The sequence below is a fragment of the Podarcis erhardii genome, assembly GCF_964252035.2.
Source record: "Podarcis erhardii genome assembly, chromosome: 2".
NCBI lineage: Eukaryota > Metazoa > Chordata > Lepidosauria > Squamata > Lacertidae > Podarcis > Podarcis erhardii.
Window position 1 is genome coordinate 44,978,615 of NC_138498.1, and position 23,769 is coordinate 45,002,383.

General features: G+C 48.1%; 1 protein-coding gene across 1 annotated transcript; it reads left to right on the forward strand.

The window, feature by feature from the left end:
• Nucleotides 1-660: 660 nt before the first annotated feature.
• Nucleotides 661-23,301, forward strand: MAN2B1 (mannosidase alpha class 2B member 1). The gene is made up of 24 exons (XM_081845949.1): nucleotides 661-804; nucleotides 3,482-3,584; nucleotides 5,043-5,216; nucleotides 6,030-6,223; nucleotides 6,339-6,471; nucleotides 7,311-7,453; nucleotides 9,416-9,532; nucleotides 10,377-10,459; nucleotides 11,554-11,674; nucleotides 11,871-11,949; nucleotides 12,363-12,472; nucleotides 12,837-12,944; nucleotides 13,138-13,254; nucleotides 13,604-13,816; nucleotides 14,595-14,692; nucleotides 14,919-15,036; nucleotides 16,184-16,302; nucleotides 16,386-16,487; nucleotides 16,889-16,976; nucleotides 17,270-17,350; nucleotides 18,006-18,242; nucleotides 19,291-19,440; nucleotides 19,906-20,008; nucleotides 22,815-23,301. The coding sequence occupies exons 1-24, from the start codon at nucleotides 688-690 to the stop codon at nucleotides 22,934-22,936; spliced, it is 3,030 nt and encodes a 1,009-aa protein (XP_081702075.1). The 5' UTR covers nucleotides 661-687; the 3' UTR covers nucleotides 22,937-23,301.
• The last annotated feature ends 468 nt before the right edge of the window (nucleotides 23,302-23,769 follow it).

A 23,769-nucleotide genomic window follows, 5' to 3' on the forward strand; every position in this document is an offset into this window, starting at 1 on the left:
GGGAAACTGAGGATACCAAAGTAAAAATATTTAAAATGTTTAACATGAACCTGGGCTCCCCCCCCCTTTTTTTTTTTTTACAGGAAAGAGGATTTGAATCTTTTAACATCTAGCAGCAAAAACCCATCCCCAAGAATATCCCTATTTCCTCCTGATGGGTGGGAAAGCAATTTATCATTCCCTTCCCATATAATCCACAAAAGAGCCTTCCAACCACATTCCATTTCCCCCCAAAACCCCACTATACCAAGAGACTGAATAACTACACTGAAGGTTTATCATACGCTACTGTCTCACAACACCAGCACACACCCAGCAATATTACTACAGCAGTACTGAGTTTCTCTGCAGGGCTAATGCAACCCACACTTTCTCAACCACAAAGCAATTCACTGCAGTACATATACTAATAACATGGGGCGGGGCTTATATTTGCATTGGCAGGCAGCAAGCTTTGCAGTTTTACGTTTCCTACTTCCTGCACTCGACAAAACAGGCGCTCAATTAATAGTCACCGCCCACTCTTCCCAGCCAGCCAATTGCAAGGGCTCCGTGAGCCTCGCGCAAAGTTAATTGAATGAGTTTCACAGCAGGGCCGCCCACCAATCGCTTTCGTTTTCCCCCCACCCACGGAAGGCGTGGCTTGCCCGGAACCCTGCTCTAGTTGTCATGTGAGTGGCTGGTCACATGACCGCCTCTCTGGCAACTGCTGCAGGAGCTTCAGCTATGGGGCTCCGCTCGGGTTTGGGGTTCTTGATGGGGGCAGCGCTGGTGGCGGCAGCTGCGGCGACATGCGGCTACCAGGTAAGGCGGTCTACGTCTGCACGGCTGTTATGAGGAAAGCTAGGGTGTCCCACTAAATTCTGGGTTCTGGCGCCGAAGAATGGAGAAGGCTGTGCTGAAGGTTGAGAGGCGCGGCGGTCTAGGAGGTGCCTATATGGAGAGAGTGGGATTCGTGAGGTCTAAATGAAAAGGGAGGTCGTTCGGTGTGAGGAAACGGAGAGGATCCTCCGTTTAGGCTGTTCAAGAAAAAGATCGTGAAGAATCACTAAAGATTTTTATATGGTATTCTGCAGGAGTGCAGCAGTAGGAATTTATTTAAACCCAGGGTCCTTTTTGTAATCCATTGGGCAGGAAAACTGAGCAAAATTAGCAAGGTGACCTGCTATGAATACGGCTAGGCCATTACTTAACTGAAAAGAGGAAGCCTGGAGGATTCTGTAAAGAAAAACCCTTCGAGAAAGGAAGCACCCTGACTGGGGACTCAAGACTATAGCTCCGTCATTCGTCTTAATTCGTCTGAAATAACTGTAACTACTGTATAACTATTTAGCTCCTATAGCTGCACTCCCTATAAGGATGAGCTGAAAGGAGCAAGAGAGCTCCACTCTGTAAATTAGGCACGAGTGGATGGTAAGAGGTAGTTGCTGAGGCCAGAATACACGTAAAGGAGGAACCTGAGAAAGGGGGTGGGTTGTAGTCACGAGAAAATTGTCAGATGCACAAAGGAAATGGGGGTGGGAGGTGTGGCCAAATTGGGAAGATTCAGCTACAGAAGAGACTCTCTTTGCACTGCCCACACAGTTCAGGTTTTAGTTTTGGTTCAGGGCTGGAGACTAAGAACGCAAGATTTGCCCCACTAGACCACACCAAGGTCTGTCTGTTCCTAATATTAACCACCTATATACTTTTGATGGTCATTCCTGAATATCCAGTATTCTGATGCATCTGAGCATAATTTTATTGAGCTAATTTAGGTGTAGCTGACATTGTGCTTTGCAGATGCTGTTGGGCTACAGTTCCCACCATCACTGACCATTGGTCATGCTGACTGGCACTGATGGAAGTTGGGAGTTCAACACCTTCTGGAGGACACCATGTTTGCTGCCCCTTGATTTATTTTAAAGCTATGCAGGCTAGTGGCCATAATCATATTCAGCGTTGGTTAATTCCTTAGGCAGTGTGACTGAGAACCACCTTCAGCTTTCCACTGCTGTCCCCAAGGTTGTTTGGATGGAATCTGCTAATCCATTCTGCCTTTCCACAACTGCAAATCTCCCAGAGAGCTGATGATTCTTATTGTGTAAACACTGATGTTTTTGAGATGGGTTGAGAGCATGGGCGGATTAGGGATTCAAGGCTGAGCACTCTGGAAAGCTGATTCAGTGTTTGTTATTTCCCAATTAGCTATGTCCTTCATGTTTGATTTGCTACCTGACTTCCCTATCTACTTAATTTGTTCCCTGGGCAACTCTCAGTCTGAATACTGAGCAAACTTAAGTCAAGGTAAAATCTCCATCCTGTCCCTCAGTTCTGGGAAATGGCTTCACTGAAGGTCAAATACTTATGTTTGCACTCCTGATGCTCCTCTGTTAGTAAATTCTGTGCCTATGCACATTCCCACACTGGTAGCACAAATGGTCAGCTTCACATAGGCAAGGCACAATAAACTGACATCAAATGCCAGGGTCAGATTGCTCGCGGGGAGCAAGTACTCTTGAAGTAATGAAATCCAGGCAACCTGTGAGACCTATAACACCTGAAAGTGGTAAACTGTTTCTGTTTGCCAGTGCAGCACAGCAGAAACATTCTAACTGTTAATCTGAATGTCCTCACTTTGTGGTTTCTACCCTTGCCTTGAGCAGCATCTTTTGACCCTCCAACCGGAGCTCTGCATTTTACATGGAAGAGAGTTGTGTTAGTGCAAAGATTAGTGCTAGTGCAATGGAGTTTCCCCAAATCTGCTCTGGAGAGTGGGAGAAACGGGGGCAGATTTATGGAGCATGCAAGGCGAAAAACATTCCACCGCACAAGGAAAAATCTTAGCTCTGACAGAACATTATACTTAGCTCTACACTGGGTACAACCCTAAACATTTTAGGCATCAGGGTTGTCTCAATCCCAAGCTTTCAATCTTTATTCTGCCTTTAATTTTCATGAATAACCATTGATTTCTGCTGTGTTACTTTAAGTGCTTCTAATATGTTTTTGGGAAGTGTTTCTCTCTTTTATCAACTGATTGTATATTTTATCATTAGCTGCCTTCAAGCCTTGTGCTAAAATGTGAGTTAGATTTTTTTTTAATAATTGAAATCAGTGATAGAACATTGTAGACCTCATTATCTGCTGTTCTGAAATCTTCTGAATTGTGCTTCTCTACAAGCAGCAAGGAATTCTGGATCCCAGCTATTGTAAGCAAAGGGTTTATATTTCAGTAGAAAAATTACTGTCCCACTGATACTGTATGCAAAATGTTTAGTTACCAATAGTATTAGCCAGTAGCGCTTCCCTATGCTGTAGCTAGCAGGAATTGTTTCTGCCTCCTTCACATTTATACTGAGTTATACTACCTGTTTAGATGACTGTGGATTTCCTGTGGCAGATTTTGAGATGTTTCCTTGTGTATATATTGTCTCTCCTGACTCAGAAATGCACTCCCTCTTTCTCTCTCTCTCTCTCTCTCTCTCTCTCTCTCTTTTAGTCCTGCCCAGTGACAAAGCCTGACATGCTCAATGTTCACCTTATCCCACACACACATGATGATGTGGGCTGGCTGAAAACTGTGGATCAGTATTTCTTTGGAGGTGAGTTGAAACTGTGAAGTAAGCTTGTAAGCGGTCTCACAGCAAGGCCTGGCAAAAGGCTGTAAGTTTCTAGGATCTGTACTTTAGGTTAAACAAGAGCCCTTCTCTGAGTTTAGTGTTGAGTCTATGAAACTTGGCTCTAGGCATAGTAGACCAGTGTGGACATGTTTGTATTACTTTCCCTCCTTGAAATGGGGGATCAGTCCACAGGGCTGGGCTGCCTCGCCTTTTGACTGACTGGACCATGTTGGGGAATGATGCCCTAGTGGAGCAAAACCTTGTATCTCATTTCTAACAGACAATTGCAACAATCCTTAGTGTTTATATATGCCGTAAAAGGCAGTTTAGATATATTTTCACAAGGTGTGAAAAATGCATGCAGAACTTGTTTAAAGCTCAGTAACCTTTGCAACCGTTCTCTAAGGTGCACACATATTCACTCCATGTTAGAAATGAGGGTTGAGGTGAAGAGATACAGTGGTACCTCGGTTTACTAACTTAATCCGTTCTGGAAGTCCGTTCTTAAGCTGAAACTGTTCTTAAACTGAGGCGCGCTTTCCCTAATGAAGCCTCCCTCCGCCGGTGCCCTTCCATTGTTCGGATTCCATTCTTAGACCAAGGTAAAGTTCGCAAACCAGGACACTACATCCAGTTTTGCAGAGTTCATAAACCAAATAGTTTGTAAACAGGGCTGTTCTTAAACCAAGGTACCACTGTAGTATCTTCTCTTAACCATAGTTCATAGCTGAGGTAAATTTTTAAATTGGGGGTTTCTTGGCCTACATGTCATGCACTTCATCTTTGTGTTAGACCTGCTGGGTCTGAGCTGTAAATTGCTGTTAAAGTATGGAATTATACAGCTTCTCATTTGAACAAGAAGTCCATATGCTGTTTTCCACTGCCTCTGAGAAGAACCCACTGGGAGATAAGCCTCAGTGCTTTCTACGTCAACATCCTGTTCTGAAGGCTGCAGGTTGGTGGGTGGATTTTGCATGTTTCCTTTCAAGGCCAGAACAGTGCCACTGTGGAAATGTCATGAACTCTCTTTCAGCATCTTGCACAATGAAGAGGAGAGTCCCCTAGGGTGGGTTTATACTGTACTGTTTTATGAATTGCAGATATTAGTTGTGACAGCTGTTTGACTGAGGAATGACAGGATATTTGTATGGTGCAGGGACGTACGGTACATAAATAAAATAAACAAACACAACCATTAAATGGGGAGTTAGATAAATGTGACAAAAAATAACATACCACAAACATAAAATTAAAACAAACAAAACAGAGGCCCGGATTATCTCCTAATTTATTTAAATATGAGATTCTGCCCTTGGTTGTCTTCTTCGGGGGGGATGGGACTTTTTCCCATCTAGCCAGTGCCTGGAGACTTTTTGGTCCAGGCATGAGCTATCCGATTCCTCCTCACCTTCTCCCCATCCCATGTCCGTTGCCTTGCAGTCCGTAACGACATTCAGCATGCTGGAGTGCAATACATCTTGGACTCCGTCATCCCGCAGCTACTGGCTGACCCCAGCAAGCGTTTCATCTACGTGGAAGTGGTCTTCTTTGCCCGCTGGTGGGGACTGCAGACTGAAGCCATGCGCCAGGCCGTGCGGCAGCTTGTTGCGGAAGGTAAGTGTGATGGGCAGAGTGGGGCCCCTGTCTCCGTTTCCCACCTGGCTTCTCTGTGCGCATAAGGAAGACGGGGAGCTCTTTGCCTCTGGGGGTGGGGGAGCTTTCCTGAGGGAGAGTGGTGAGCAGGGAGCCAACTAGTTACTGTTTTATTTGTTCCATTTGTGAAACGTCTCAGAGAGGTTAACAAGAAAAAAAATACATAAATGTATGGGTTGTCAAGGCAGCAGAGCAGCTCAAAAGTCTTGCTGCAACTGAGGAAATGAAGTGAGTGGCACTGCTTTCACTTGGCATAACCCAGAGAGCGCTCTTTCTCTGCCCCACATCTGTGCAAAAGCATGTGGATACGGCTTCTCCTGCTCTGCTGATCCTCTCACTCCCTCTCCCATCTGCTGTGGGGCGAAAGCAGTGCCCTGCTTTCTCCAGTAGGCTGAGGTGGGAGGGAGCAGGGTAGCAAAAGCCATGAGAGCGGAGCCTCTTTTGCTTATTGAGGGCAATAAAGAGGCAAGAGGATATTCTGGGCTGTGACTGGGCAACCTGGCCTGTTGGACTACAATTCACATCATGCCTGACCATTAACTAAGCTGCCTGGAGTGATGGGATTGTAGTCTGGGACCCAGGTGGTAAGAACACTACCCAGAGGCTGTTTGTGGCAGAGGCCGCCAGTTGCTTTTTCACACCTGCTGGGGCTGGCTGTCACATCTCTGCTTACCTCCCTAAACACCTCTTGCTCTTCTTCAGAGCAACAGTGGAAGGCAGCACAAGTCTTGTCCTGATGGCCTCTCTTTTTTTTTTTCCTCCCCTCCTTGGTAGGGCGCCTGGAATTTGTGAATGGCGGGTGGTGCATGAACGATGAAGCAGCCGTACACTACAACCCAGTCATCGATCAGATGAGCCTCGGCCTCCATTTCCTGAAAGAAACTTTTGGCGAATGCGGCCGGCCCCGTGTGGCCTGGCACATTGATCCTTTTGGGCACAGTCGGGAGCAGGCCTCACTGTTTGCGCAGGTCAGCCTCTGTTCCCAGGATATTCCTATTGCACACAACAGCTACAGGATTGTACTCTGTGTCTCCTCTTCCCATCACTGAGGGCTCACCCACTCTCTCTTCTCCTTCCCTCAAGATGGGCTATGATGGTTTCTTTGTGGGCCGCATTGACTACCAGGACAAGGCCCAGCGCGAGGCCTTGCGGGAGATGGAGCAGCTGTGGCGTGGAAGCGGAAGCCTGCCTCCCCCTGCTGCTGATCTCTTCACTGGTGAGCAAGGCTGACTTGTCAGACATCTCTTATTCTGATCTGGTGGTCCCCAGTGTGGTGCTCATGGGCACCATAGTACCCTAAGACACCACTCTTGGTGCCTGCCAAGCTCCCCTGCCCCTCCCAGGTTTTTTATAACTGGGGCAGGGTTGGTTTGGTGGAAGATTTGTTTGAGTGAGTATATCCTGGCTGTTTTGGGGGAGTGTAACCTGGTTTTTTGGGGGGGTTTGGCTTTGTATTTTTTTTGGGTGTGTACAGGTATTTTAAAAGCTGGGAGTGAGGAGGTATTAGTATGAGTACCCTCTGTGAATTGGGTATTTTGTGGTGCTGACAGCAGTTTCATAGATTTCCAAAATATGCCATGAGCCTCCAAAAATTTGGGGATCCCTGCCCTGGCCAACCCACCAGCAAAGCAGCTTAGTGCCTCCTGGGCAGCAAAGTTGTTTCCCCAAGCAATGCAAATGTAAGACTAATCAAATAACCATAGAGAACGGAGTCTTCTTGACTCTAATCCAGCCTCTCTCAGTAATATTGGTCTTGACTATGTCTCAACAATTGGTGCCATGTCTCTCTGTTTCTGTATTAACTGTCTCTTTTCACACTTGGATATTCCCAATTCCAATTCCTCAGTAAAGTGCATTTATCCCAGTACCTCCTGGTAATGCTCTCCTTGTTCTATTCAGTCCCACCCCCCTCTCTCTCTTGGTGGTTCTTCCCCATGATGGCTCTTGGCTTCCTCTTTTGTTGAATGTGGCCTTGTAGGATTCACTCTGCCTTTCTTGTTTACCAAGAACATTCCAGTCAGAAAGCTCCCATTTCTCCCAACTCTCTCTTGGCAGGTGTCCTGCCAAACGGCTACAACCCTCCCATGTCTCTTTGCTGGGATCAGATCTGCTCAGACAACCCCATTGTTGATGATGACAGCGATGAGAACAACGTGGAGAGTATCGTGGCATATTTCCTGGGGACGGCGGCGGCTCAGGTTAGAGCAAAGGGGACCAAGGGTTTGCAGTTCTGTCCTCAGTCAGGGGAGGGGAATGGGAATTAGTTTGCTAACAGCAAAGATCTAAGACGACAGGAGACAACCACAGGCCTGACTTGACCCATTAAGCCTTCCCAAGTAGCCTGCCAACCCCTGACTTAATTTTATGGCAGTGCCACCATGAGGGTGGGGAGGGGGGAGGTGAGGATGTGTAACTATTGGACACAAAGTGAGGATGGTGTAACTATTGGACATATGGAAGCCACTGGATGAATACAAACTGATTCCTGTATTGAAATAATACAGGAAAAATATGGTTCATAGGCTTTACTTACTAAACTTCACTCTAAACAACTTTTTAAAATGAAGTTACATTCCTTATTCTGCATATTCCTTATTCTGGTCCTAGCCCTAAAGCATGATAATTTACGTTACAAATATCTTGCATCCTGATCTAAAATCGAAGCTCCTTCTCTTCTCCTTTGCAGCCTCCATTAGCCTTGGACTATTTGCTGGAGACAAATAGTCTCCAGCAATTCTCTTCAGTAGCTAAGAACAAAGAGGGCACTCCACCCAAGATGGATGCCTACAGATTAGCATATGCCATAGACCTGTAATACAACCCTTTTCTTATGACTGTGAGCTAAACCTCTTGTGACTGAGCTACAAAGATACAGCCCCACTTAATGATTAACCTGTTAGGCAATTCTTCAGTTTCATGGAAATTCCCAGCCATGCTTCACAGTGCAGTACAGGCATATTATACATTTCCATTTCCATGTAACTTCCATCTCCAGCGCAGTATTGGGTGGGTGGAGAAGTTTAATCCTCCCAGTCTATCCCAGTGTCATAAAGGGGATGCAGGTATCCCATCCCTCAGCTGAGACACTGTGTGTGTGTGTGTGTGTGTGTGTGTGTGTGTAAAGACAAAGACTGCGGGGTTGTTGTTGTTTTTGTTTTTTGTTTTGAGGGCGGCTCCCTTTGCCAACTCTGGTCCCACCTACTCTTTTTAGCCCACTTATCATAGGCACTTTCAGAAGATTGGCAACAGGGCCTTATGCCCCCTAGGTCAAAAAAGGACTCCCCACCTGACGTAAGGCAACCTGTGGGTCATTTCTGAAGATGGTGTCTCACGAGTGCACAGGATCAGACCATTGATCCGTCTAGCTCAGCACTGTCTGCCCTGACAAGCAGTGGCTCTCCAGGATTTCAGAAAACCCTATCTGGATTTCTGTCCCTGCTGGGGATTGAACCTGGGACCTTCTGAATGCAAAGCAGATGCTCTTCCACTGAGCCACAGCCTTCCCCCACACTGAGCAGCTGAGAGCTGGTGTAGCATAATGGCACAGAGACTGAAGTACAAACTGAGAAGTCTGCAGTCTGAAGCTTGCCTCTTCAACTAGGTGGCCTTAGTTCAATCCACTCTCTCTTAGCCTCAGCCTCTCCATCTGCAGTGGTGGAGGAATAATAATACTTTATCTACAGGGTTGTTTTAAGGATTGCAGCAATATAAATGCACAAGGTGCTTCAAACTCTTTAAAAATATATATATTTATTAAATTTCCACAAATTTCGTATAAAATTCTAATACATAACTTTTATTTTCTTTTATCCGCTTCTCATCCCATTTTTTTAAAATTTTATTCTGTTGCCTCACCCTGTCTTCATTCTTTTATATCAATAACCATAATTCTAATTATTTCTGTTGCTCATAGTTCAAATCCTGCTCACAGATTCATTCTGTTACATTTCTTTAAATAGTTTGAAAAAGGCTTCCATCCGTCCATAAAACACAGTCCTTATTAAGTTCCCTTATTTTAGCTGTTGGCTTTGCTGACTCGGCATGGTCCGTTGCTTCGCTTATCCATGGTGCTTTGAGCTCTTGGAAGCGTTACACAAATGCTGCAGCAAGGCTGTTGTGGAGTCAGGAGACAGGCCAACTCTCCGCATTCTTTCCTTTAGGCAAAACACTATCGCACCAACCACATTGTCATGACAATGGGATCCGACTTCCAGTACGAGAATGCCCTCCTCTGGTACAAGAACATGGACAAGCTCATCAAGCACGTCAATGCAAAGGTATTCCTGGTTTTTATTTGTGCAGTCATATTCTGTTTTCAAAGGCATACCCACCCCTTGACCTTGGTATAGGACAGCACATTCCGTAACCCAAAGGTAAAGGTAAAAGACCCCTGGACGGTTAAGTCAAGTCAAAGGCGACTATGGGGTTGCGGCACTCATCTTGCTTTCAGACCGGGGGAGCTGGCGTTTGTCCACAGACAGCTTTCCGGGTCATGTGGCCAGCATGACTAAACCGCTTCTGGCGCAATAGAACACCGTGACAGAAACCAGAGCGCATGGGCGAAACCAGGCCAGCAGGGCATATGTTTCTCAAGCCAGGTGGTTGCATCTGGCAATAGCCCCTGTGCCTCTGGTGACAAAGGTGGGTCAAGCTTTGGACCTGGTCCTTTTGCCAGGGAACCTGTGGCCTTCCAGGTGTAGTTGGCTTTCAGCTCCCATCAGCTCCAGCCGGCATATGGATGGCGGGAGCTAGAAATCCCCATTCCTACCTTAGAGGGAAAGTAGCCTCTACTCACAGAGAACAAGTTAAGCATAAATTACCGCAGTAGTCAAACGTCACATTGACGCAACCTCAGCCTTGTCTAGGCTGAACTTCAGTGAAAAACAGAGAGGGAAAGCCTCTCTCCTCCTTCCGCCAGTCAGCTCTGGAACTGAGAATGAGCCTCTTTCCTCAATTCACATGCCATATTCTGGCAATGCTCACCAGAGAGATATGACTTGAACCGCACTGAAAGAAAGCTAGAGCTGGCATCGTGCCCTGTCTTTGCTGCATAGCCGATACATGCCCATCCTTTCCTCAATGAGTGCTTGCCTGTTAATTTCCCTCGCTTCTCTCTTGCAGCAATTGAACGGGAGCCGCGTCAATGTCCTCTACTCCACCCCAAGCTGCTACCTGTGGGAGCTCAATAAGGCCAACATATCATGGTGAGAGGGCTGGGTCTGGCTGGCTGGGCCGCCCGTGTTTGCAGCAGGAGCATTTCCTTAGGGGCTGGCCACCGCCTCCTCTTCCCCAAGCAGGTGCTTAATTCTACCCCTGCGAGATGGCTGCTGAATTCTAGCAAGAGAGGGTGGGTTTCAACAGCATGAGGGCTGTCTGTTTGATAGGACACAGCATGTAGCTGTCAGAGGCACACCCTCCCCCCTCAGAAAAGAGTGTTCTTTTCTAGAGATTCTTTCTAGGCCAAAACCTCTTTAGTGCCTGTTTCCTACTGTTGAACTGGGACGGTTCATCTGGCCGCCACACCTGCATCCCTGCCATCTGCTTCCATCTTTTTTGCGTGTTCTGTTGGGTTAAGGCCTTACTTCTTGTTCCCCAAGCAGCTTGATGACTTGAAGGAGTCTCCAGGCTCACTAGGCTGAAGATCTAAAGAGAGCACAAATGCTCACAGAGAGCACAGCCTTCAACAAAAGGGAAGAGGGTCACTGTAGTCCGAAGCAGATTGCTCAGACAGCACAAGCATTTCCGCTTCCCTGATGGAGCCATCTGCTCCCTTCTCCCTCGGCATGCTGTTCTGGGGATTCTCCTAACCCCCACCCTCCTCTGAGCCAATTTTCAGGGCTGAGGAGGGTGGGGGAGAAGCCCCATTGAGCTAGTGGAATTTCTTGCAGGGCTGGAACTCATTACTTGAATCCCGCCCATTGATTTTATGTGCAATCTGAATTGCTTAATGAGCTCATTCCATGCCAGTAACCTTCATCGTGTACTTTGGGTACATAGTAAAGTGGGATTATTATTAATATTAATCATCAAAAGCATTTAGTGTTTTACTTGTCTAGGCTTATAAAGGTTAGCTACTTCCATATTAAAAGATGGAATACAGGGGCTGATAGGCACACAGTCAGTCAGTGAATCCCTGGCAGAAAATGGATTTGGCCTTGGGATGCCTCTCTCCATGTCTTCACATCCTGGGCTGACCACTTGCTGCCTCCTGCTCGCAGGCTCCATTTGAGGTGCAGGGGAGGGTGATGTGCCATACACAGGTGTAGATCTTGGCTGAAATGAAATCTGCGTTGGGCAGGACTGTGAAATACGATGACTTCTTCCCATATGCTGACGGTCCTCACCAGTTCTGGACAGGCTACTTCACCAGCCGCCCGGCTTTGAAACGCTACGAGCGGCTCAGCAATAACTTCCTGCAGGTCAGTGCTGAATTGGGGGGGGGGGGGTAGAATACAAAAAAGGAGTATTTTCCTCCCACAAGATATGGAGGGGAAAGGCAAAGAACCAGAGCTCCTGGGTCCTGGTCCTGCTGCCATCAGTGACTCCTTAGGCTCAGGATATACCCGACAGGCGAGCATTTCTCATTCCTCTGATGGTGTTTCTTTACTTTTGCAGGTCTGCAACCAGCTTGAAGTGTTGGCTGGCGCACAAGCAAATGTGGGGCCTTATGGCAATGCCAGCAGTTCTGTGCTGCGTAGGTGAAATTGTGAGGGTTTCGGCGGGATGGGTTCATCCTGATATTACAGTTAAGAGCCAGGAAACAGCAGTAGCTCCCATGGTGGCTATCAGAGGGTCTCAGCCAGGATCTGGTCTAAATTCTGAATTAACTTGGAGAACGTGATGATTATTCATGATTACCTGGCCTTCAGCCTAAGATCCCAGGGCAGTTTACAACAATAAAGCATAATATTACAAGTTTAAAGCAATGTACAATGACAAAAATAAGGGGAGTCATAAAAGTATACACTTGCAGGTGTCAAAAGCCTGTGGGCAGTGGTGTCTGTATTGGAGAGCCAGTGAGTTGGGGTGGCCACTGTCTGCACATGTGAGCCAGCCTATCGGGGTCCCATCCCAGTGTCACGTGACACACTCCTCTTTTTCTTGCAGGTCAGGCCATGGGAGTTGCCCAGCACCACGATGCAGTGACTGGCACAGCAAAGCAGCATGTGACCAATGACTACGCCAAACAGTTGTCTACCGGCTGGGATGCCTGTGAGGTGTGTGCTTTGAACCAAGAAAGCAGCCGCCTGATGTGTCTCACATTCAGATGTATGTGAGCGTAACTGAGTGAAAAGGTGGAGGGCAGCCCTGGCTCCTCAGTCCTCTGCTCTCCCTCCAAGATGTTTGCTGATGCCTTTCCTAGACCTGTATTTATTTATCTGGCTCTTGCTTGTGCGATGTTCTCTTCGCTGCCCTGGACTTCTTTTGGGTGGAAGGGTGTGTACAAATATATAAATGTGTGAAGTTGCTCTGTTTTCAGGACTTTGACTTTCCTGGGAGATCTCCTTGTTATGTTTCTGCACCTTTGCACAGGTGACGAGAGTGGTTAACCTATAGCTACCGTTTTCTCTGGCCTTGCAGGTTGTGGTCAGCAATGCTCTCACCAGTATCGTTGGAAGCAAAGAGAACTTGATCTATTGCACCTATCTTAACATCAGTGTCTGCCTGCTGACTGAAGTTGCCTCTACTGTAAGGGACCATCATTTCTGCCTAGTCCCTTATCCCAGTGGACACTTGAAATCTGTAACTTCCCTCTTTACCTCCAAGCATCAAGGGTTGTGCCTTGGCATTCGGGGGGACCTTCCAACACTGTCTCAGTCAGCTGGGCTCCTCTTGGCAGTCATTTATTCCTTCCCTAACATGTTGCTCTCTGCCCTTGCAGTTCATGGTGATCGTCTATAACCCTCTGGCCCGCCTTGTGGGATGGAACGTCCGGCTGCCAGTGAATGGAAGCCATTACTCCGTTTTAGATCCTAGTGGCCAGGCTGTTCTGAATGAGGTAGGAAGAAACAGCCCCTGTTTCCCCTATAGCTGGGGATGCTTGAGGGGTAGATAGAATTGAAATTGGCACTGTTTTCCTCACTGGGGCTGCCCAGTAATGAAACATTTGGTGGGGTGACCAATGTCAGCCAAAGCTCTTGCCAACTTCTCAATCCTCCCCCTGCTGCAAAAATGCATCAGTGCTTGTCCACTATCTTAGTGCTTCTCTACTCAATGGCCATGAAACTGATGTCCCATATTGTATGGATTATCACAACACCAAACTCCCCTGAGTTCTTCAAGAGAAGAGTATCCCTCCCAGGTGCTCTGCTGTGTGGAATGAAGAACTGTGCAAACTTCCTTTCCAGGTCATTCCCGTATCTAATTTCACCCGTGCTGTTCGGCGTGATCGGGGCGATGCTGTCAATGAGTTGGTGTTCCAGGCATCTGCCCCACCGCTGGGCTACACCACTTACTCGGTCTCTAGGCTGCCCAGCAAGGAGCCAGTGCGATCCCGACTGCTGAAGAGGTTGCCCCACCAACCTGGAGCAGACCAACTTTCTTGGTCAATCCAGAATGAGGTATTCACCAATCTCACCCTGACATTTGGCTTTGGTCTGCTTTGGTCTTCCTGGCCTGGTCTTGCATGCTCTTTTCCCATGAGGCACAAGCCTTTCTTAGAAAACTTGCAAAGGGCAATTTCTTTTTCTCAAGGAGCATTATATTATAACTTTGAGCAACAGAGAAAACAGAGATTCCCACACCTGATTCCTACCAACAGTAAGTGGTATTCAGCTAAGAGTTGGCCCATTGTAATTCATGGATGTGACTAAGTTAGGTTAATTAACTTCAGTGGGTCGGTCTATCCTGAGCAAAACTTGGTTGAATACTACCCAATATCTGGATTTTCAGTTCTCCATTCCCAAATGTACATTTTGGTGTAAACTTTAGACTATTCTTTACAAAAGTGTTACCAGACCCCTGAAATCGGGGACAAACTATGAGTTCAATCTGTAGAAAGAAGTATAACCCAAATCTATGAACTAAGACCAGTTCAGGAACAAAACAAGCTTTCTTGAGAAGTCATCTTCCTTGGAGACATTCGAGAAAAGCACTGAAAAGAAATCCATCAGAGGCTGCTCCCTTGTTTATGACGTGGGTAGAATGAGATGACCACATGATACACTTTTTCCTACTTTAAAACTTTTGTAGGGATCTGTTTCTTGAAAGCAGACTTCCCTGGAATGACATCACATCTTTTCATGCACATCCAGACTAAGAATCTTTTCCAGATTGCATCTCCTACATCAATTTTTTTCCTTTTCTCGTTCCCTCCCCCTCCTCCTCCTCCTTTCTCAGCATCTACGAGTTCTGGTTGACCCCAAAACAGGACTCCTGAAGGAGATTCAGAACCTGGATAAGAACATCTCCTTGCCAGTGTCTCAGAACTTTTTCTGGTGAGTTGTCTTCTGCTTCGAAAGGGAGCAGCTTTGGGAAGCAGTGTGGAGGGGAGCTCTCTACCTGGACTTCCTGGCTGCGAGCTGGACACTTGCCCCTGTGGAAGGTGGATATTAAAGATGGGCTGGCTGTCTTTATACTTTCCTGCTTGAATTATTGGCAGCAGTTGGTGGGGAACTTGTTATAGCTGCATCACCAGTTCTGTCCATTGGCTGACTTCTTCAGGTACAATGCCAGCGCTGGGAATGAAGAGAATTCCCAGGCCTCTGGGGCCTACATCTTCCGCCCAGACACCTCTCAGGCCTTCCCCATTGCCAAGGGAGCCCAGGTGCAACATGTGAAGGTAGGAAAAACCAGCAGAAGATGGAACAAATACTGGCTGAGGGATGATCATAAGCCTAGAAGGGCTGCTAGCCTGTCCAGGGAACTGACCCAGTCACCAAGGGCCTGAAGAGCTTTGGATAGAAAGATGGTGGCTACATCCAAGCTGGCTCTCTTAAGTGGTCTGTACCCTAAATCCCATGTTCATTAACAGTGAATCCCACAACCAGAGCATGCTGAATGTCTTATATGGCTTTGCTGGGCATTTCTGCATAGTTTGAGCTGCAGAAACAGTGTTGCCTTGCCACTGAATGCTCAGTGTTTCACTGTGGCCTAAAGAGACAGAAGAGAATTGAAGTTGCAGCGTGGAGCACAGGAGATGAGAAAGTTATGGCGGTATAGGAGAGAATGAAGAAGAGATTGGAAGCTGTCACAGCTCCCAGCCCCGTTTTCATGGATGTTTTGTCATGTATGTTGCTTTTGAGTCTTCATGTTTTACCATCCACAACCAGAATTTTTTTGTGTAATTATTCTGCAACAAATACTGGTTCCATTTTAATTTCTATGGTGGCCAAACTGCAGTTGCAAGGGCTTGGTAGTGAAAACAGGCTTTGTTCCTCCTTGGATTTCTGCTGGTGGCTCTTGAGTGATTGGGGAAGGCGGATTCTGCTGCCAGACCCCAATAACAGAAGCATCTAATATGTACAGCAGGAGTGGCTAACCATTTCCAGGCCAAGGGCCACATTGACCCTTGGACAGCCCACCAGGGGCCAAAGTGGGGAAGGCAAGATCTGCTGTTCTCAAGGCTGATACCCAGAAGACTTTTCCCATCAGCTAGTCTACATTATTTAAAATAAGTTTATCATTGCCAGGGTTTTGTGCGGGGAAGGGGGAAGCTGCATGTTAGCCTCCTGGCTTATAGTTCTTGCCTATGCAAGCCTAAAGTTTCTCATGCATGTGTGGCAATAGAGTGCCCTGGACTACTTTGGCTACCACTTTTATATGCCCCAAACCCAACTTCTGAAATTCCCTCCCTCCCTCCTTCCCGCCCCCTTGTGCGCACACAGTTTCCTCAACGCCATCTGTGCCACTTTTTATCAATAGAAGGGGCTGCATATCGATGCCAGGCAAATTAAAAATAAAACCTGCATGTGTCTCTTATCTGGCAGACCCAAGTGGTGGAGGAGCTATACCAGAACTTCTCTGCCTGGTGCTCCCAGGTGGTGCGACTCTACGCCGGGCAGCCCTACGTTGAGCTGGAATGGACGGTGGGGCCCATCCCTATCCAGTGAGTGTTAGGAAGCTGGGGGCGGGGGTGGGGCCTTCCCCTTGTCTTCAGGGTACATCTCTGACCTCCGGGTTGTCCCACAGTGACGGTCTTGGCAAGGAGATCATCAGCCGCTTCGAGACAGACCTGCAGACCGCTGGCCGCTTCTACACAGACTCCAACGGGCGTGAGATCCTAGAGAGAAGGTACTGGCGGGAGCAGCAGGCAAAGTGAAGCCTTTGTGTCTTGGGACTGTCCCTCCATAGCCTGGACAGGAGCAGAAGATGCTAAGAGCGAAGCTGTTCTTTCTCCATCTTGACTCTTCCTCTCCCCCATCTCCCAACAGATGTGTAATGGGGAGGGTAATACTGGATTATTGTAAGAAATTCTAAGACAATAGACATGCACTTAAGGAAAAAGTGTCTTAATGTAGTTGCTGCTGCCATCCCCTTGGGGTCCATTTTGCTCTGCCTCTACCCTTCCATGTTTTGTTTTACCATCCTCATTCACAGTATCTGGCTGGGTGTGTCTGGGTTCCTAACTGGCTGAGGAAAGACAGGAGGTTGATATTCCCCTTTCTCTTCTCTCTCTGCTCACCCTGGTGCAGGCGCAACTACAGGGCCACGTGGAACCTGAGCCAGACAGAGCCTGTGGCCGGCAACTACTACCCTGTCAACAGCCGTATCTACATCAAGGTAATGGCACCCCTTGCGCACTGTGACGGGCCCACCTGCAGGTCTACCAACCCGCACAGCGTAATTGTGGGAAATGTAGGGACAGGTGCTCCTCTGTTTCCAGTGAAGGTTTGGGGCAAAGGTGGAGGGAGGGGGCTGTGGGTTGTGTTCAAGTGTGGTGGGAAGGGGGGCTGAGAGAAAGGGCACACTTGCCCTGCCCTCCTGTAGCACCTAGCGAGCAGTGTGGCAGGAGGCTTTCTTTGTGTACACACGCATGCAGCTCTGTCCTCTTGCTTTCTCTTTAATCGCTCCAGGACCAGAAGGTGCAGCTGACGGTGCTGACGGACCGCTCGCAGGGAGGCAGCAGCGTCTTCGATGGCTCTATTGAGCTCATGGTGAGCGCAGCAGGACTTCCAAGTAGGAAGAAGGGCAAACTGCCTCAGTGTCAGGCCCAGGAAGAGAAGGAACCACAGTCAAGTAGAGAGGCCCTCATAGGCTGGGTGACTGTGGGCAGCCAGAGAAAGCAGAGAGCTACCCAGTCAGGAGTCACTGAGGATGTGCAACTTTCACATTTCCTTCTGGACAACCTTTTGAAGTCTCCATGCCAGTGGTGGGCGGGGCCAGAGGCCGAAGTGGGTGGAGTAACAAATGCAAATGCTACCTTTGTGCAGTTGGCTTGTTATACCTCTGCATCCTGTATCCAGACAGGAAGGAGGCCTTGTCAGATGCAGTCCAGCCAGGCAAACACACTCGGGCTGCAAAGCAGGGGCAGGGAGGGATAGGGCCTGAGGTGGGGAGACCTGAGGGTGGGGTGGCCCTACATTCAGCCCCTGACCCTGATGTTGCCCACCCTGCCTTAAATAATAGCAAGGCCAAAGCTTATACTGGTGACTCCAGTGAAGGAATTGCTGGTTCTTCAGCATCCTAGAGTGGCAAGCCCACTTTGTAGCGCCAGGCCCTGTCAGCTGCAAGGCAAGCAGACCAGCCGGACCTGCGCTACTTCTCCCAACTTGCATCCCCTCTCCCCCTTTCCTCCATCATGGTCTTCAGGTACATCGACGGCTGCTGCATGACGATAGCCGGGGCGTAGGGGAGCCACTGCTGGAACCTGGCGACTTCCACCATGGGCTGGTGGTGAGGGGTCGCCACCTCATCCTCTTGGACACAGCAGAGTCGTCAGCCGAGCAGCACCGCCTGTGGGCCCAGCAGGAGTTCATGGCACCACAGCTGGTGCTGGCCCCTGGCCAGGGGCCTCCATACCAGCCTGGCCAGGACAACGTGAAGGAGGTGAGGGAACGGTTGGGAAAGCAATGTAGTCAGTCGGCTGTGGCTGCCAGTTGCACACACTCAAGGCCTCCTTTGCATGTGCAGCTCTGAGGGCGAGCTCATGCTTGGCATGCAAAATGGTCCCACCTTTGGCTAAAGAGGGCAGAGCTTGGAGTGGTCTCTGCCCCAACCTTTGTAAATGTGCTCTCATTCAAAGTCAATCTGTTGATGCTCACCTTTAAAGCCTTAAACGACCTTGGTCCAGTATACCTGAAGGAGCGTCTCCACCCCCATCATTCTGCCCGGACACTGAGGTCTAGCTCCAAGGGCTTTCCAGCAGTTCCCTCATTGCGAGAAGCCAAGTTACAGGGAACGAGGCAGAGGGCCTTCTCGGTAGTGGCGCCCGCCCTGTGGAACGCCCTCCCACCAGATGTCAAAGAGAAGAACAACTACCAGACTTTTAGAAGACTTCTGAAGGCAGCCCTCTTTAGGGAAACTTTTAATTTTTAACAGACTACTGTATTTTAATACTTTGTTGGAAGCCGCCTAAAGTGGCTGGGGAAACCCAGCCAGATGGGTGGGGTATTAATTATTATTATTATTATTATTATTATTATTATTATTATTATTATTATTATTATTATTATTATTGTACTAGGCTAGATAACCCATGACTCTCCAAACAAGGCAGATTCCCATATTGCTCTACAGTCTGAGCCCAGAATATCTTGGGCAACACATTTCTTTGTATAAATCACATCCCACCCACTAGTCCACATAACTTTCTTAGGAAATGATGTGATCCAAAAAGAACAATTCATTGGCAGGTGGGGACACAGATGTTGTATTCTAAAATGTGTTTCTTATTCTTGAGCCCCTTATCTTTTACTGACTTTCACAACGTATGTGTCTCACTTTTTTCTTACTTTATTGCTTGGAGTGTTTTTAAGCCAACTCTTTGAAATGGCTGATCAGTAAAGTAAAAGCTAGTGCATCTCAGCTCTGTTTTAATCTGGTGGTGTCATATTATGATGCTTGTCTGATTGACTCTCTCCTTCCCCAATCCCAGTTCTCTGCTCTGCACCAGGCGCTCCCTTCAAATGTCCACTTGCTCACACTGGCCCAATGGGAGCCCGACTCCGTTCTCATCCGTCTGGAGCACCAGTTTGAAAGGGGGGAGAGCGTCAATGGCTCCATTCCTGCTGTTGTTAACTTGCTGGTAGGTCTCTTTTGTAATATTCTTCACATTCCTTTACAAGAAAGCCTATGAGGCATGCCAGCATTTATTTCTTTGTCTTGCAGATGAGGGAAGGAAGCTCACAATGAGTGACTTACTGGAGACACTCTAGTGAATTTATTGGCTGAGCTGAGATTTAAACCAGGGTCCACGTCTCATTTTCTTCACTACTATGTTAGCTCTTAGAAACTCTGCCCTGTTCTCAGAAGTAGGATATTCAAGATATGGAGAAAAGAATGCTAGTCTGTGTTAGTTAATCCACAGTTAAAGGGCTTTACTCTCTTGGGTGTGTTGCAGCTTCCAAAACCACCTTAAAAGGTTGGGAGAGCTTCCAAAGTAGTGAGTTTAAGGCGTATAGCACTGGGCTATAACTTCAACTAGCAGCATGATATGGAATCTCTTTGAGTTGTCACCATACCCTGTATGGCTTTTCTCTCCACACCCTAGAATTTGTTCTCATCTTTCAACATCATCACTGTGCAAGAGATGAACTTGGCTGCTAACCAGAAGCTGGAAGACGTGAACAGGCTTATCTGGCAGCCAGCTGAAGGTAAATCTTCAACTCAATGTGGCTACTGTGACAGACTTGATGGGCCATATCTGTTGCTATAAGAGGAAGATGGCCAGTGGTGACCAAAAACCCCACAAATCACTGGGCAATACCTTCTGCTAGAGCCATTGAAACCAAGTTACTTAAGTCAAATCCATAGACTATGCATGCGACCAAGGTGGCTCACTGCTCTAAACTACAGTAGCACAGAACCCATCTTCCTCTGAGGTACAGCCCTTCACACCAACTATAATAATCGGCTATGTCTGCGCTTACAGCACTAAACTGCTTTGATCCTTGTGTCCTAAGCAGCGGAGGTGTTCATAATGACAACGGTTCATACGTGTAAGTATGCTATTGTGAAAAAAACAGCCTTTGGTCAAGCCAGTCCATTCCACCTCTGGAACAGGGTGAATTTTGTACCATCCTGTTCATGTGACTATCAATTACCGTATTTTTCACACCATAGGGCACACCGGACCATAGGGAGCACCCAGTTTTTAGGGGCGGAAATCAAGAAAAAAAATTCCCTCCCCCCAGCCCCAAAGAGCAGCGTACAGGCTGCGCACAACCTCTCCCTGCCGGAGGGGTTGCGCGCAGCTATGGCACAAGCCAAGGCAGCGAGCAGGATGGATCCCGCTCACTGTTTTGGCTTCCGCTTTAGCCCCGTGCAGCCTCTCCTTGCCAGGAGAGGCTGCGTGGGGCTAAAGAATCCATAGCCCCGTGCAGCCTCTCCTTGCCGGAGGGGTTGCGCGCAGCTATGGAGCAAGCCAAGGCAGCAGGCGGGATGGATCCCGCTCGCTGTTTTGGCTTCCCCTTTAGCCCCGTGCAGCCTCTCCTTGCCGGGAGACGCTGCACAGGGCTTTCCTGGCTTTACTGGGAGGTTTCCCTCACTTCTCCCAAAAGCCCGCAGAACCGCGCAACCCCTTTAAAGAGATAGCGGCTTCTCCTGGCTTTTCTGGGAAGTGGGGGAATTCACCCACCTCCTGCAAAACCGGCAGAAGCTGCGCAACTCCTTTAAAGAGATCGCGGCTTTTCCTGGCTTTTCTGGGAGGTGGGAGAAGGGACTGATGCGGCCAGTCAGTCCCTTCTCCCTCCTGTGGAAAAGCCCGCAAGAGCGCATGGAGCTTGTGTGCGGCTCTTGGGGGCTTTTCCCGCCTGCCTCCCCCCTGCATTCGCTCCATAGGACGCACACACATTTTCCCTTGCTTTTTAGGAGGGAAAAAGTGTGTCCTATGGTGCGAAAAATACGGTATATAGATAAAGGACCCCTGGACGGTTAAGTCCAAAGGCGACTATAGGGTCATGTGGCCAGCATGACTAAACCACTTCTGGTGCAACAGAACACCATGATGGAACCCAGAACGCACAGAGTGGGTGGTGCTGTGGTCTAAACCACGGCACCTCTTGGGCTTGCTGATCGGAAGGTCGGCAGTTTGAATCCCCGCAACGGAGTGAGCTCCTGTTGCTCTGTCACAACTTCTGCCAACATAGCAGTTCAAAAGCACATCAGTGCAAGTAGATAAATAGGTACCGCTCTGGTTAGAAGGTAAATGGCATTTCCATGCGCTCTGGCTTCTGTCAGTGTTCCGTTGCGCCAGAAGCGGTTTAGTCATGCTGGCCACATGACCCGGAAAGCTGTCTGTGGACAAACGCTGGCTCCCTCGGCCTGAAGTGAGATGAGCACTGCAAACCAATAGTCACCTTTTACTGGACTTAACCGTCCAGGGGTCCTTTACCTAATTATATAACTGTCCCCTAAAGCTGCATAAGATCCCAGAATTCCCTGAGTGTCTCATATAGATAACCATGCATCACTGAAACAGTTTAGACCAAACTTTCTGTGCAGTGGTTGCTTCTAATGTTGTCAGATTTTGATTCTGGGTGTGTGAATAAGAGGCAGAGGGGCTCAGTCCTGTTTCTTTCCCCCTTCCACTGACCCTTGAAATCCCATAGGAAGCTGCCTAATATTAAGTCTGACCAGAGGCTCATCTGCCTCATTACTGTCTACACTAGGAGTCAGCAACCTAAGGCCCATGGGCCACAAGCAGCCCATGGGGGTTGTTTAACCAGCCCATGAGCTGCCCCCGAACCGAGCTGCCCCCTCGGCGAATCCCCACATGCTGCGCTAAACCAGTGCAGCATGGAGACTTGCTTTCGCAGCGCCAGAAATCACAGGGGCATGTGCGCAATCCAGACCATGGAAGGATCTCCGCTGGAGTGAACCGGCCTAGGCAAGGTAAACCTTGCCAACCCCTGGTCTACACTGCCTACCAGCAGCTCTCCGGAGCTCCAAGCAGCAACCTTTACTGGTTTTACCTGGAGGTGTGAGGAGTTGTACCTGGGGCAAAGCAGATGCTCTCCCAGTGACCTATGGCCTTTCCTATTAGATTCCTATTAGTTATTCCTGACATGTATTCCTGCTGTAGCCTACATGAAGATATGGAGCTACTAGGTGAGGCAGAAGGTGTATGCCCTGTTTTCCACCAGCACTGTTGCAGGGATCTGTCCTTCCCTCTGTTACAAGATTGACTACCCTTGCCAGTTAGCTGGTAATCATCTGCCTGTAACTCACAGGCTTTCCACTAAATGCTTGCAATTGACTCCCAGAGGCAAGGGACTTGAAGCCACAGGATCATGTATGCAAGCTAAGACCAATTGTATTTATTAGCTGACCAAAGATACTTGTGCCATTGCTATTCTACTTCATTAGATGCACAATTAGTCCTAGTGTTTCTTTCCAAAAGCGCCTTGTTGACAAGGGACTGGGGTTCCAATATTGTCTTTCCTAAACTTCTATCCACAGGAGCAGCAAAACAGCAGTCCAGAAGCAGGCTGGACCCAACACACATTGCACTGCAACCCATGGAGATCCGGACATTCCTGGCTCGTATTCAGCACAAAACAAGGCTTGGCAGAGAGATCTGAGCAGAGGGATTAATGTTCCACCTCTTATTCCATCCAAATGGAGTTGTGTCAAGCAAGGGCAGGACACTGGAGCTCTTGACAGGGCCTTTTCAATGGAGATGAAATGATTTCTCTCCAAGCCAAGACATTCTTGTGGAGAGAGGATTCTTTTAGGCTGCTAAAAGGCAGTAGAATCAGCTTCTGTGAACTTGTGCAATGATTTTGGTAAATAAGGGATCACTGTAAAATGCCTTTATACTCCCTTTTCCTCCACACCTGCACACCAAAGAAACTTGGATCATTTTCAGCGGAGGGTGTGGAGTTGGTGGAGTACTTGGGCTACCGTAAGTGCAATCATTACCTTTTCAATAAACCACTTAAAAACACACTGCAACATTCTGTTTTTAGACCCCAGTCTAGCATCTAAGTATGCAATAAGAGGGTGAAACAGGCAGTTTTGTTTCTTTTAACATACCATCTTTCTAGGGCTTCAGACAGAGAGGTCTTTCCCAGCCCTGTCTGGCAGAGCCAGGAATTGTTGCAGCATGCAAAGGATTTGGCTTTACCCTGACTCATTATTCCACATGCCATTGGGCTGGAGCCTGTGGTGCTAAACAGTGTAACTGTGAGGAAGCAACAGGGTTTCCTAATACAGTGGTACCTCTGGATGCAAACGGGATCCGTTCCAGAGCCCCGTTCGCATCCTGAAGCGAATGTAACACGTGACTGCGCATGCACGGGTCGCGTTTCACTGCTTCCGCGCATGCATGTGACGTCATTTTTTTAGCTTCTGCGCATGCGGCGAAACCCAGAAGTAACACGCTTCATTACTTCCAGGTCGCTGCGGAGCACAA